At 38.7% G+C, this 16450-nt stretch overlaps 1 protein-coding gene across 27 annotated transcripts in view; it reads right to left on the reverse strand.

Annotated features, from left to right (window-relative positions):
* Positions 1–16450, reverse strand: part of ANK2 (ankyrin 2) — a 699650-nt gene that overhangs the window by 68081 nt on the left and 615119 nt on the right. For 11 of the 27 annotated variants that reach the window (XM_059722123.1, XM_059722113.1, XM_059722114.1 and 8 more), the window contains 4 exons: positions 5936–6160; positions 2475–2629; positions 779–990; positions 60–264 (listed from right to left, as the gene is read on the reverse strand). In XM_059722123.1, coding sequence (XP_059578106.1) covers positions 60–264; positions 779–990; positions 2475–2629; positions 5936–6160 — 797 coding nt within the window. Of the gene's footprint in view, positions 1–59; positions 265–778; positions 991–2474; positions 2630–3840; positions 3940–5935; positions 6161–13772; positions 13809–14688; positions 14731–16450 lie in introns of all 27 variants that reach the window. The other 16 variants (XM_059722104.1, XM_059722109.1, XM_059722108.1 and 13 more) reach the window with 5 other exon arrangements.

Below are 16450 nucleotides of genomic sequence, written 5' to 3' on the forward strand. Positions count from 1 at the left end.
ACAGTTTATAACTATAGGGTTCTGCATGCTCACACAGAGCACCAGTGCAGAAAGCCTACCTGTTATGCTGCACAGTAATCTTAAAGTAGGTGTGTCACCCCCATAGCCATTCATCATCCCATCACTGGAAGCTTTGGGGACAGGAATAGTCATTGTGATGGGCTTATGGAATTTCCTTCTTCTGGGCTCCAAGGTGACTATAGGACTAAAGGTAGCCTTGTTGCCTAAAATCTTCTTTACGAGTTCATGGTGCATAGGTTGGGCCTTTTCAAAGTAACAAGACAATAAAAGAAAATGTAAATGACCATGTCCTTCAACTGTCCCTCATGTCCCTCAACTTCTGTTTTCAACAGAAGCTCTACTGTTTTCCAGCTAATCTACTGAGTTCAACACTTATATTGCATTTTTACTCTAAGGGTCTTAGAGCATCTAAAAAACATTAATTAATTACAATTCCACACCTCCCTAATACTTACGTTAGTATTCTCATCACTGACAGGTAAATGACTTTCCAAGGTTACACAGTCATGACTGGCTGACTTATAAATAAAAGCCACAGGCTTCCCTAATCTTTCTCTTTCTCTAAGCTCATTCTCTCACCCAAATTTTTTATTTGCTCAGGAGTATTTTTGACAGAAGTGCGCAAATTGTCAACTGATTGTATCCTATTGTCTGCTGACTCTACACCATGGAAGATGTTCTGTCCTATGAAGGAGTATGCCTCAAATGCAGCACCAGTGAGGGAGGAGTGATAAGCATTGTAATTGCTTCTCTGTACCTGGAGGCCAACGCGAATCCGCTTGGTTAGAGCTCCTTCTGGGAAGACTGCCTGCACTTGTGGTACAACAGTACTGCTAAGCACACCTCCTTCGGGTCCAATGAGGTTGCTGTCTTGTTTGATGCGGGATACCACTGCAAAGTACTGTGGGAAATCTCGGGTGATGATACGACAGATACGCTTCTTCTCAAGCTCCTCTGGAGTGTCAAGTACTGAACCAAAATAATCATGGTCAATGATGAGAATTTTATGGCAAAAATACAACTATGTCCAAATTAATTTAACACTACTTTAAGCTGTAGTTTAAAGTTACAAATACCTAGCACTTAAAGGGAAAAACCAATAACACACGTGCCAGCATTCTAAGCTAAGCTAAATCGAAGAATAAAGGAAAGAAAGAAAACAACTGGTAGATAATCCAGGACACCAACTTCTGCAAAATCTGTATGCATATACATATAGCAAGAGCTTTGGATCAAGCCCATCTCTTCCTGGCATTTGCAGACAAATACCAATGCTAATTCCTGATTTATCAAAGCCTGACATTAAGCACATGAGTAGTCCCATTCAGTTCTATGGTATTACTCACAGTTAGGCAACCACTTAATCACCATAACATATTGTATCCTAAATATGCTTTTTAAAATCTTAAAGTCATCCTTAGAACCAGTGTTTGGACCCCAGAACAAAGGGTGCTCTAGATCGGTGATGCTCAAAGTATGGCTCGTGGCCTGGGTTTGACCTATGGAACTGAATCACCTGGCCCATGAGGCTTCCCACAGGTCCACAAATTTGACAGCAGGGGAGTGGGGACAGCATGAATTATCATGGCTTTGGGAGCCCCACATCCATTAATGCTGTTACTGCATCCCTGCCACTAAATTTTTGGACCCATGGGGAGCCCCATGGATCAGAGGACATGGCCTCATCTGCCAGATTGGGCTGATATTCACAGTGTATAGCTCTGGACTCACCATGTAGGTTTGGGCCTGGCACTTGGCCCCAGAACTAGCACAAAGCATCACTTCAGGACCCAGAGTGCAGGATCACTTCACAGGTCAGATCTGGCATGTGGGGTCAGGCCATACACTGACTGCCTTGCAGACTTGGCCCCATGCACCAGATTGGCCTGCAGACTGGCTGTGCTGTACTCATCTGGCCCACGGACCACAAAGGTTGAGCACTCGTGCTCTATGTTATTGGCAAGACTGCTACGGATGTCCCATATATTATGTCCTTTCAAGTTACAATAGAATCCATGATCCCTGCATTCCCCCAAGCACGTACCTCCTAAGAGGTAATATTATAATACAGAACAGCAAGATGTCTGTTGAGGAAACTTTTTGTTCGTTAATGAGAAGAGAGTTTGGGCAAAAGTGAATCGAATATCAAGAAGGTTTATATTGACTTTTTACCATATGATTGCAGCTGATGATGATTTTGCCTCTACTGAAAACTCTAGGGGTGTCAGCTAAAACAGACCTCTCCAGCAGTGCTGCTGTGTGTTAAGAATGTTATAATGATCTACTGTGATTTCAATAAACATGAGCAGAATTTGCCAAAACAGACCCTGAACCAAAGGACCAACAGTCAGATTGTAAGTCATAGGAAAGATGATAAAGGAAGCTTTTCTTCATTATAGAAATAATGCTGGAAAAGGCAGTGAATGGACTAAGATGGAAAACTGGCTGGGTACCTTCATCCATTCCATTTAGGATTTCGTTTAGTTCATCCTCAGTATATTCACAGAAGTGCTCCTTCCAGCTGTCCCCATTCTCACTGCGCAGAATCACCAGCTCTCTCTCTTTTCCTCGCAGAGCCGCAAAATGGGGAATCTCCACAATCACAGGCCTAGCACAGCAATACAGCACATTAGATGAATATGGGGGAGGCAGAAATGGAAACAACAGCAATCCCATTGAGTCTGTTACAAAGTGACCTGGAGTTCTATCTATTATTCAGGAATACTTTGAAGCAACCCTAACAGGCATACTAGTAGGTCACTAGAGTATCTTAGCATTTTACAACCCCCCGGTAAATATACCGTAGGATGATTTAATTGCACACTCATCTCTACACAATGTGTACACAACTGGTAAGGTAGCAGTGTGCTGAATAGAAATTTTAGCCTTTTTTTAAAAAGATACTTTTAAGAAAACTAGTGTTCATTTTAGCTGTCACTACAGTACAGGTTAGCGCGTGCAATTTCATTTCAAAGCGAATCTACTGTAATAGAGAGTTAACTAGTTGGAGGAATTTGATTTCAGATATACTAGTGGAAATCTGGATACATCTATTGAAATCAATGGGCCTGATTTGTCTCTCATGCTGATTTTATTTCATTGTGACTTTTACTGGCTCCAATACATTTCATTCCTAGGAAAGGAAAAGTAGGTCCAAGGATATAACCTGGATTTGAACTAGTGTAGAAGAGAGAAGAATTGCCTCATTCCCTCATTTGTGAACAGGTAAATATGTGTGTACATGTGTGTTTGTGTGTGTGTGCGAGCACACATGCTTATCTATACATACCCATGTATACACAGTCAAATGTACTTTCTATATCTCTGGGGAAAATATAAAGATATATGTTGTATACATACACCTCAATAGCAAGAATCACCACATGGGCCACCATGTACATATGTTATATCCAACATATAACATGTTATTGATTTACTGGCAGCAATGTGTGTAAAAAAAACCAAAACCAAAACCAAACCAAACCAAAACACAGTAGATTATTTTTGGTCCCAGTCCAGGTTGCTTTGCTACAGACATCAAGCACACAACAGCCGGCACATTCTACAACTAGGAAGATTTCATGCTAAAACAAAAATGAAGGCCACAGAACTTGAAGAAAAAAGATAGAACATACCACCAAAACAAAAACCACATACCACAAGGGTTGGAAAATGGTCTACTAACGGTTAAGTATACAGAATTTCAAATCATAGAAAGGGACAATGCCATGGGCGTAATGACATAAAAAAATCATATTGCAGAAGGAGGAGAAGAACGGGGAGGCCAGCATCCATCAATTTGTTTTAAGTCTCTCCTACCCAAGGAATTTGGTCCCAGGTGGCCCCAGCTGAAGGATTCGGCTGACCAAACTTTCTCCCTCATTAAGTGGGGGAGGAGCCGTAGGAAGATGAAGTTTACTGCATACATCCAAAGCAGCAGTGAAAGAAAGAACATAAATAAGCTTTATGTATTTTTTTGTCCAGAACCCCAGTGTCAATGTCTGGTCAGAGTGAAATTAGGGTGTACACTGAATAAGGTTCTGCCCTGGCTGTGCCAGACTGATGGCAGGAATTAATGAAATAAGTCCCATTCATTAGGAACTAACCTCACTTCCATGAAGATCAATGGAAGTTCCACTGGTGACCTTAATGGAAGCAGGATTGAGCTCGTAGAATAGCTGGGGCAGTGCAGTGCCGTAACACTTATTTCAACAGATAGAATGTGTGACTATCTGGTTTCACTGCCAGGACACCACCCAGAAAAAAAATGCTCACTGGCAGGGTACACATCAAAACCAGCTACGTATACATGTATGCTCTTTGGATGAGTTTTTATTGAAACTCCTTGTTATATAGAGAGACCATTTAAAGAAAAATGATACGAGGCCAGATCCTATTCTGCCTATTAGGCCCATAAGTGGACGTAGGTGCCCAAGTAAAATCCTAATCCACCTTTCTTGAGTCCCTAAAAAACGGTTAATATAGAAGGTGGTTGGGCCATCCTCCACCTCACTGCTTTTTTTTATTGAATGCATCTTAAGGGTAAGATGTTACTGTAGATATGTTAACAGGTTTTCAGAGACTCCAATAGAATGGATACAGGATCACATTTAAGTGCCTAATGAGTGGATTAAGATCTGTCCCACTAAGTGTTAACATAACTGTGGGAAAGGAAGAGATGACAAGAGACACACTGAATGTGACAGCAGTGGTATTCTGCTGGTACTTCACATTCATATTTTTTTGCTTAAGTACTGACCAACATTTGAAGAAAGTGTCAAAGTGTTTTGTTAGGCAGCTTCTGTCGCTGCCTGATACCAAGGAGCAGCCTGTTTGCCACTGGAGAAGGCAAGCTTGCCCCTAGCAGCAGGTTCTCTGTGTTTCAGAAATCTTCCTGTTCTTCTATTAAAGTACAGCAGCAATGAAATAATGTAAATGTGTATTTGATTTCACCCCTACCCCATCCAAAACAATTAGTGATGAAGACCCATTAAATCATCCTCTCGCAAGTCCATTCTTCTAGACAGAACATTAGCAAAAACAATGGCTGTCCTGACTCCCTTGATATGATGGGACTTAAAATCAATTGATTTGTTGCAAAATGGATTTAAACTGTTCCCCTTCACAGCTTCTTTGTTAGTTTCCAACTGAAGCCATTCACTCTTTCAGAGGGGTTCCTTCGATCATCCACATTTGGATGCCACAGTTGATAGGGAGAGCAGCTAATAAACCAAACCAAATAAAAAGAAAAAAAAGTGTAGAGAACTGCTGGTTTCAGCTGAAAACTGCTAAAACAAGCGCAGCAGTAATTGCAATTCTGATCTTTCTATTGGGTATTGCAATATAGGACAAAATAAGCTGCTGAAGAATTTCTGAGTTGTCCTATTGCTTGAACTTGCAATTTTAACCCCAGAAAAATCAAAAGCTCGCGCTTCCTAGATAGTCCAAATTATTCATAACACAACACAAGTTTCTAATACAAGGAGCTCTAACTTGTGTTGCATCTGTAGCAGGTTTCAAATTTGGCTTTAGATCAGTGCTGTGTTATTTGTCTTTTGTGGCTTAATTTTGGATGATGTAAATATAGTGTGAATTGGTTCTCTATTTTACTAAGTGATTTCCATTATAATAGCACAACACTTACTAATAAACTTATTCCAGGAAGCACACTAAACCTTAGCGTTAGTGTTTTAAAACTTTAGTGTTCTCAAGAAAAATGCATACAAGCTAAGTGACTTGCTGATGGGTTTTGTGTCAATTTAAGTTGGGGTGGGCATCCTATTATGTTACAATATATAAAGGAAACATTTTTTCAGATCAAATTTAACTGTAGGGGGGGCATCACTCCAGTGCAACTTATAAACAGATGAAAATATACCTTCCATTTTCACTTAAGCCAAACCATGACTCTTACCCAAGAAACTGAGCACCAGAAGGTCCAACTTCAATAAGGCGGCTGGCCAGACCTTCTCCTTCCACCATTGGAGGCATGGTGGCCAGTCTATGACGTTTGACCAACCGGCAGGTTACTCGTGTTGGGGCAGTGCATTTCCGAGGAGGAATAATGATCCTTAGTCCGTTATGCCTGCAACCTCGCATAGCACCACCACGGGCATCCACCATGAAACTAACCAGGAAGCTGAAAGCGTGAAATGGATATTATATACAAAGACATATTAGGCAAAGAAAAATCACCTTGGTTACATTACAAATTTGTTTTCTTCCAACATGTACAGACTATTTACCTAAGTGTGGTGCTTTCTTACTGCTGTATGTAGAATTTTAAAAATCTTGTACTTGTTTGTGTGATGTTAATTGATAGCAATATCACTAATTACTTAAACTAACATCTATCTTAGAATTTTTCAGAACACATATGACAGAATACATATGAAGGAATTAGGGGGAAAAAAGTGTGAGCATCATGTAGGGTTCTGTGCAAATGCCTCTATTTTACATTTGTGAACATTTTTTTTTCCAAAGCTCTCTCATACATTTCTACCTCTAGTGCCATCACAGGGTAAGATAGGCACAAAACCCATACATACATAACAAACTTCTAATATTTATTATTAAAGAAAAAAGACTTACTATGCAGTGATATGAAGAAAATTGTGAACTGGGTTTCTTTTATTGTTAAACGTACTATAATTTTCCTTATGGTTTGATAGATTTGAAACTCCTAAAACTAAATTATTCATGGATTGTAGGTCAAAGTTCATTCTGGATTACACATGTTTTATTAAAACCAATGGGAATTGCACCTTCTTATTATACCAGGTCTAAATTCCTTCTTTATCTGTAACACCTGCCTTTTCAAACTTTTCACTATCATGAATACTAACTAGAAAGAGAAAATAATCAGAGAGTAAGACTTCAGTACACTTGTTAAAATGGTTACACTGGCTTTTAACAAGTTAAGCACTACTACTTACTAGATTTAGGGTGCCCACTTTCATCCTTAGATTTACAAAAACTAAATCAGGCTGGGAAAGAGGTTTAGTAAATAGTACTCTTCTAATAAAACTATATCTTTAATAATAAAGAGTAGCAAATAGTCAGCATTTAAACTATGCTTCTTCTAAGACAGGCTACTGAGAATGGGAGCAAATTGTAATCATTTGGTCATGGGCTTATTTAAAAAGTACTGTTTTTCCTGTTACTGCAGACAACATTAACATGTCCCTATGGGGATGCCCTACAGTGGTAGGAAGCCAGCTATGATAGAGAAGTTCTTCATGGATCAGGGTAAATAACATGTAGGTTTTCCTCGAGAGACAGAAAAGTCTTCTTTAGATGGCCCTTTTTCACCACTATCCCAATTTTTTCAGCTGTGACTAGCCAGTGGGTTGACTCTAATAGTTTTGCTATGATCAAAGCCTAATTAAGGGCATTTCTGCAAAACATACAAAACCTAGGAAAGAAAGGCGATACCGACTATTATACTATTGGGTTGCTGGAAATGAAAGGGAATAGCTGAACTGGGACAATACCAGGCCTATTTCTAGTGTTACTGCACAGGGAGCCACACAAATGCTAACATCTGCTCTGAGAGACCTGCAATAAAGAAAATCTAACAAGATGAGTGACAAATACAAATATTTTTCACTCTCACTCGAGTCACTCTGCACAACAAATATTTGCATCCTTCCATTATTAAGACATATGCAATTCATTCCACATGCTGTTAAAACAGAACACTCAACACACCATGCAAGTCAGAATAATGGATGAGAGAAAGGAGCCACAACCTGCCAATCGGAAGCACGCCATGCGCCGTGGAGGCTATATGAAGACACTTCTCACACATGCAGTCTCCTATTCTACCACCATCCATATACCTCTAGGTTTTGTTTACTGTACAACTCAGGGGAGTACAACCATAATCTCATTCCTTAGGGGCTGTGCTTCTGTGGTCTTAACGAGGGGAAAAAAATGAAAAAGATTTACAGCTTTAATTCCTTGGGTTAATTTTTCAAGAATGGATGCAACCTTCCTAAAATATATTCTGTCCAAATGTTAAATTCTGTCTTTTACTACTCACAGGGAAGAAAGAAGAAGAATTCAAAGGTGCTAATTTCTCAGTTTTGACAATAATCCTGCATGATTGGCTTTTACAGTTGAAGTAAAGCCCTATCTGAACAGAACTTTTGCATCACCTTTGTAACAGATGTGTAAAAACTGCTTTCACTTCTGTTCCTGAGAATCTATCTTAAATTTGGGTAACCATATTTCACATCAGAACACTCCCTTCCCCTCCCAGTATATTCAACTGTCTTCAAGCTCTAGCTTCAGCTGAAAGCACCAGAGCCCTGGGAGGAGGGCTGTGGGCCGCTTGTGGAGTGTTACAACACCTGCCTAAAGACTACCACTTTCAGGCAGGGAGAGTTTGCAAAAGAGGACAACAGTGTTTGTCTGGCCACGCCACAGGGGTGACCAGGACAGGTGTTTAAAATAAGACTGTCCCAAAGAACAGGATGTAATGTCACTCTACCTAAAACTTTATTGTGATGGTAGCAGTCAAAATGTATTTAACAATATTAAGATCTGGGATGAAATAAGAAGTTCCCAATATATTACTGTAATAAATAGACAGCAACAGAAACTGCTATAACTGGTATTAGCAAAGCCGGCTGACTGATTTGGTGCAAATCATTTTCTGAATGAATGATGGCATTTTTTATTAAGTAAATGATCAAGAGTACAATTTTTCATTAGTGTACAGTATTTTTCTATCATTTTCTATTATTTCAAATTAAACTCTTCTTCTTAGAAGCTGAACTCCTTAGAGTAGCTTCCTATATCTGTCAAGATTGCCAAGAACACTGTAATTGCTACCAGAACACAAATAAATAAACACATAAATATGAATAATTATCATATATAAATGTAAATAACACCAGTAATGAGTACACCGCATGAGCAAATCAAGTAATCTCTTTCCTTATAGCAATATCCAGTCCTGCTCTTTTCATGCCTGGTATTCTATTTTCTCTTAAGTTTTTTTCAGACAAAACAAAATAGAAGAGGAGTGTACTGAATTGATGGTGCTTCTCCATGAAATGTACAGTATGTGTTCATATCCTTAAAATAGCTGACAGGGGATATTTGGTCCTGATTCTGACTTCATGTTTACAGTGGGTTTTATGCAGCTTGACTGTGGGTCCCAGCCCCAGGACTGCACTGGGGCTGGTCCCAGAGACTCATACACTACAACGGCAGAAAATCCAAAGCTGCAGATGGAGGGCCGCACCACACAACTGTCAGCCTGCCAACCATGGAGGAGCTGTCAACCAACCGCATGCAGCCAGCATCTGGCTGCATGATGGGGATTGTGTCACACATTCAATTTAAGGTGTGATGGAAACCAACCACAAAAATACTATACATATTTTGTGGAATATTTTTGTGGCTGGTTTCCCATTTTGTCGTACCATGTATTGCCTGAACACGTGGATGGGTTACCATTTGAGATGCAATTAGCAAGTAAATCATATCTTAAATATAACATCTGCCAGAGGCATATGGTACTGTAATCTGAAGCTGACATTAAACAAAAAGGAGGAAAGCTATAAAGGCAAGGGACAATAATGGGTAATAGAGGATAGCTAATTAACCTTGCTGTATGTTATATCAGCAAAATGAAAAAAAAACGTGTAATCTTGGATGGTTTTTTACAGACTTCATGTCACAGACTAGGGAGGTAATACTTCTTTCATATACAATCTTATTGAGATTATATCTAAAATATTAGCCCCCATTCAGGAAACCTAGTACCAGAGACAGCTGGAAGCTTCAAAGTACACGGTAAGGTAAAACATTGTGTCAGACAAAAGATCCAAATTTTGTAAATGCTCCTTTGTTTATATAAATCTTAACTCCAACTATGAGAAGATTTTGAAAAGAGTCATGCCAGAAGTCATGAAATGTATGGGCCACAGAAGTCAAGGAAGATTTAGAAAGTTTGTTTTGTATAGAAAGTTCAAAAGTAGGAAATTAATTTATAGAAATTGGTGACTAAGCAAGATACCAGAGCCAAATGTATTTATTGGCTGGGTGTAAAAATAAGAAAAAGGAAAGGAATTCCTTCGGGTCTAATTGAGTTTACATGTATTAAAATAGCCAATAATATCGACTGGAGACCACAAAAACAAACAGTTTTATGCAGAATATAGCTAAGTGTCAGGAATATCCACAGTAGCTGCAAGATAGACACATTTGAAGACAAAATTGTCAATGTCTCTTTTAGAGAGAGTCAACATGGTAATAGATGATTTTTTTAAAAAACTGGAATGGCTCACAGAAAAACAAGACAACACACCTCCAAAGTAAACACTTTTTGGAAAATATAAATATTCCATTGTATGAAACTAATGATATACCTATTGCTTCAAAGCAATCTCTGCTCTAATAACGTATCAAAGTCAGTCTGTCAAAGTCAATACAGTTTCCTTCACACTATCCTTTACTTCCTTATTGTTTGAAAATAAATTTCAGTGGAGGGTCATGTGAATGCAGGAAAGCTATAAAGCTATTCAATACATTACGAGTGCTGTACAAATACAGCCAGTTTTCTCAGGGGCCTTAACCAAACCTGTCTGTGCAACTTTTCACACATATTTTTCAGAACATTATCATTCACACAACATAATATACATACACAAAACTGTTTTGAACTAATGGGACGTGTGCACTGTCCGAACACTATGCTTTAATTGAAGTTTGTGCACCCAAAATTATGTCACAATATCATCATGTAATGATAAGCATTCTAACAAAGGGAGGAAAAGCAGACACAACCAACCTCACGAGTTATGGCATTTCTTCCCAAAGGATCTTGCACATAATTCACAGACATACACAAAATCTGATTAAATTGGGGTTGGAAGGCAGCAGCAAGAGTGCTAGTATTTTGGCTAAGGACATCAGAGAAAACTCCTTAATTCTTGCAAGATGTTTCCACATAAAATAGATCAAATCTATATGGGTATTTTTTATGTTGTGATTGAAAGAATCATTTACAAATTGTATGACTAAACTGATCTAGTTTTGAAGGGTAAAAGGAGGTGAGGTTCCAAATAATCTTTATATTCCAAACACACTAAAGTGTTTCTTTTGCCAATTTTTTTCTTTGATAAGACAATAACAGCTAATCTATTTCTGAAGCCATTTAAAATTCAGGAAAGAAATAAACAAGAAAATAAAAATGGAGAAATATGTATTGAGAAAGACAGGGAGGTATTTTTGTGCTTTGCCATATGTTCTTATTTTAGTCAGCTGTTTTCCAGAAAAATCATGCTCCCTTCAGATAGTGAAGAATTTAAGTTTATTGGCACTCAGCTGCACTTCTCTGTCTGTAAAACCATTTGATCAGCCATGCACACACAGTTTCCTAAAGAGTCTTTCTGGAACAGGTAAATGATTGCTGCTACCACATAAAAACTGAAAATGCAAAAGCGATCCGCCATCATTATGCAGTCCATTCAGAGATGGTTATTCATTTTAGTTAGCTAGGCAGGCGCTCATGCTTCTCATTATGTAGCAAAAAATTGGTAACAGTGTCACTGAACCATAACCACCACAGACACACTTAAGAGCTCTTTTATCTATGTTATTTTAGCTAATACAAGAAACTAGGAAACAAGGAAATAGCAGCATTCAGTGTTAGTCAAAGTGTGAAAAAGTAGAAACAAATAGCTTAATCAGGGTGCTTCAGCAATTCTCAAGCGTAGAATTGGAAAGGGAAATGGATCCAAAGCTTGAGTTCAAAGATACCAAAGATAAATGCCCTAATCAAATGCCTGTTGAAGTCAATGGGAGGTTTTTCTGTTACTTCAACAGGTGTTGGATCAGGCTGATGAGTAACTATATATAATAAGTAAAAATATACATCCTAGGAGGACAAAAAACATGAACTGAACTGCAGGCATCTAGAAATAATTGTAAGTTTCTTACACAAATGTACCCTTTACTGAATGTAAAAAATCTTAGCTAAAACAGGGAAAAGGTAGGGGTGTGTGAAGTGGGCAGTATTTGATTTTGGATTCAGCCCGATTCAGGGGACAGTGATTTGATTAGCTGATTCACTGTCCCAATTTGATTCGGCCAGATCTGAAGATTCAGTGCTGATTTGGAGAATCAGCAATTCGGCCATAGACACAGCTTTATGTGTTTTTTCTACGTACCTCGAAGTACCAGGCATAGCTCATGAATGCTGAGCTGGTGCATCCCACGGGAGCATGGGGGAGGAGGCGGGGGGGTCCCCCACGTGCTCGGTGGTGGGCCCAGAAGTGGACCAGAAGTACTTCCGGTCCACTTCTGGGTCTGCTGCCGGGAGCAAGGGGGACCGCCCCCCTGCAGCTCAGCAACCGGTCATGGGGGGACCCCAGGTGCCCCCCCCAGACCCAGGAGGCACCAGTCACCAAGCTGGGAGGGTGGGGTCTGTGGCCAAGCACACAGGGGACCCCCCCCCGCACTCCTGTGGGACACTCCATCTGCCCCACCGTTTCAGAGTTCAAGAGCTGTGCCTGGGACCTCGAGGTACATAGAAAAAACATATGAAGCTGTGCCTATGACCAAATCATCGAATCTCTCTGAATTGAATAGGAGGCTTCTGATTCAATTCAGGGAGATTAATGGGTCTCCTGATTCAGTTTGGATTTAGAGATTCAGGAGCCGAATCGGGCTGAATCTCCTCTGAATCAAATCAGCGACTGAAGCTTTGCACAGCCCTAGAAAAAGGCTCTTGGCTGAGAACAAACTATGATATGGGGGGAGTTAGAATTCCCTAAGAATTTTATTTATTTAAGTATTTAAGACAGGGGTGGGCAAACTGCGGCCCGCGGACCAGATGTGGCCTGCCAGGCCATTCTATCTGGCTCGCGGGGCCCCTAAAAAATTTAGAAAATATATATCTGCCCCTGGCTGCTTGTCATGCGGCCCTCCATGGCTTGCTGAAACTCAGTAAATGGCTCTCTGCCTGAAATTATTGCCCACCCTGAGGTTTCTCAACAACTGCAGCTACATGTCAAACAAATGCAACAAACATATTGGATATTAGGGGGTTAATATACTGAAATCTTCAAGTATGTACTGCATTATCTGCTATGCTTTGTAGAGCACTGAGGACAGCATCAATGATAAATGTATCACATTCATTTAGTATAGCTCTTGGCACCTACATGAATTATTTTATTTGCCAGCAAAATCACACAGAAGTAAGGATGCAGGACCAATTTAACTCTTTAATTGCACTATTGCCACTCCCTCTCCTGATTTTAATAAGGTCGAAAATGAGAAAAATTTGGTCTACAAAGAGATTCTGTAGCACTCTGCGTACAAAAATGACTGAGGAAAAGGATTCACTTTTGTGAAATGCCTTCAAAGCCATAATTATTTACATTTCAAACAGCCTATTTATGTGACTGGTATGGAGAATTTAGTATTAACTACAGACAAGACTTAGACGGACTGCACTGGGCTTCAATTAGACTGAAAAATCTATGAATCTATGATCACAATGTCCCTAGAATTTTTTTAATAAAAGTTATTAGCACACTTTGGAGAAAAGGGGTATCTACCATACAATGGAAAAGTAAGACTATGTAGTTCTTTGCCAGATAGAATTTCCCTACTGCCTAAATAAACATAAAAGCACTAAAGCATCCTGAGAGTGTGTAAGTTAGAAGAAGGATGAAGGTAAGGATGAAGTGGTGAGGAAGCATATTAAAAGAAATTATGCGGAAGTTCACCTGCTGTTGTCATGATCAAGACATGGAGAAGAATGGCTGCAACAGAATACATAATTTAGCACAAAAAAGAGCATGAAGTGAAATAAATAAATAAAAACAAATAAATAAATGAGGTTGTTTTTTTTTTAACCTGAGTCTATAAATATGAAGAGCATGTGAACAAAGGGTATAAATGTGTATGGAACATAAGCTTATATAAGTATCATGAGTTACAGGTGGCAACTACAACAGCAAAGCTACAGTAATTTAGGATGCTACTACCTCCTCTCTCCATGTTTGTAGCCTTACTTTTGGCTCTGAATTGGAGTTATCATTTTGGCATCTGGACACCAAAGCTGGGCATCTGGTTCCCTAAGTCCTTAGCTCAGAGCCAAATAAGGTACTGCACTTCCTTACTCAGGTGCCTACTTTTATAAACCGGGCCTCCAAAATATAATGTGTCTACAGCGTAAAATGTAATTCCATCAAGAGCTTCTGGGAACAAAATGAATTATAATTCTTTGTCCTTGGGTGTTCTACTGAATGGTCTGTCCTCCAGTTTGCTCCATTAGAACATGTTTCTAGTCCTCCTTTCATTCCCACCTCCAGGTTGACAGATGGTAAACTTTTGGATATAATTTTGCTATCTCCTTATGTTCCAGTAATACAAACTACAGTCAGTTATGTTATTTGCCCCCATCACTTCATTATTATGTAAATATCTATTGCCATTTTCTTTTTTTGGCATCAGTAAAACTTTTAGGCCATTGTAAGATTTGATGGATTCTAATATCATTTACTTTTGTACATTTGAAATGACTCTCAGCTGCTAGCTGCCAGGTCCTGTTTCCACAACTATTTCCATAAAATGAATGTCACAGTAGGGAAAACAACGTAAAGGATTCAGAAAACAACACTTTAAGCGTGTTTTATTTACCTTGTAAGCAATGATCCAATCTCCTTTTTTCCAGACAGGCAGCTAAGAATGATAACTCTCATTATTTGTCAATTTTAACCACTGGCTCCCTATTCTTTTTTTTAATCTGCATTATGGAAGTAATGGATTCCAAAAGAGCAAACTAACAAGATTCCAACTATTTAGCTTTGCCAGATGTGTATGTATATATATATATATATATACACATATATATGAAGATATATACATATATATATACACACACACACATATATATGTATATATTCATATATATATGAAGATACCTTTGAACTGTTTGTTAGTCAGACTTTTCATAATGTCAAATTAACATAACATACAGATATGCAATAATAAAATACCTCATAGATAAGTAAAATATTGTATTTCAGCATCTCAATGTTTTTAATATAACAGGAATTTTAGCATACTCATTTTACTCTTGGGGACTCTGAGGCACAGGAAAGTTGCCCCAGATCACTAAGACAAGTTAATATCAGAAGGAATAGAAAGACCACTCTCCCCTGCCAGCACACTCCCCACCTCTCTCCATGTCGTGTCATAATCGTTTGAAAACATTACCTCTCTTCCTACAGTACAGTACAATTACAGTACAGTATAGTACAATTACAAACTCATTTGACCTGAAGATTGCTGATAACCACATAATCTACAAGAGTAAACACTGAGTTGCTTCTTGCATGTCACCCAACCCAACAATAGCACAGTGTAATAATTAATCAGGAGTACTGTACTTTCAGACCGTACATTTTCATTCAATCCTACAAGCCAGGGTAAGTGGAAAAGATATAAAAATGTGCTATTGCCAAGCAGTGTCTAAATACTGCAAATGGAAAGGGCTCTTCAAATTCAGAGTTTCACTTCTAACCAAATGAAAATATTTCACTTATTCACCATGGGAAAGGAACTCAGTGTGCATTGCATGGTTAAGCCTGTAGAAATAGACCTTTGCACAGCTGGATGTTACTTTCTTTCTCATCTTAACCTGTCAATTAAACAAAAAGAGCATAATCCCTGGAATTTTTAGCAAAGTAACAATGCTTTGCTGTTTCATCAACCACTTAGCATTCAAGTTTTCCTGACTTACTGAAACAAACTTAATTTGGGCCCCTTTAAGGATTGTATTTCCTCCTTCCTTCCTTTCCTCTTTGTGATTAGTTTCTTGGCATCAAGTACTGGATTCCTTGGCTGGCTGGCTAGTCAAAAGTTGCCGTGTATTCCTACAAGCTCCCCTGCACCTAAGGGCGTGTTTACAAACCCATTTCCTTACCCAGGAGTGTCATTCTATGGTTTTATGAACTAAAGAAAAGCTTCCCTTCTTGTTGGGGGTGTCATGTTAAACATGTTCTTAAAACATAATAAATCAATCCAATGTGTCCCTTTAATATTATGTAGATTGCAAGTTAATTTTCATGGTAAGTCACTGCAAAGTAAAAATTTGTTTTCATGTAGCATTTTAATTTTTTAAAGGGTAAAATTCTTGCTCATGAAGGCTTTACGACTATTGTATTCTACTGGTAATTTACTAGAGATATGTCTAAAGAAAACAACTACCCTGGCTAATACGATCTGTATCTTATCCCCAATAACAATTTCCCTCATTGATTTATAAAATCTAATTTCCTTATTCAGGAACTGGCAAGTTGGTCATGAAGTATAATGGATTAGCTGAAGAATGATAATATAAAAAAAATCAAGTCCCACAGAATCTTGATTAACTGTTCTTTAAAAGTAGCTATCTTAT

This window comes from Alligator mississippiensis, chromosome 2 (genome assembly GCF_030867095.1).
Source record: "Alligator mississippiensis isolate rAllMis1 chromosome 2, rAllMis1, whole genome shotgun sequence".
Taxonomy (NCBI): Eukaryota; Metazoa; Chordata; order Crocodylia; family Alligatoridae; genus Alligator; species Alligator mississippiensis.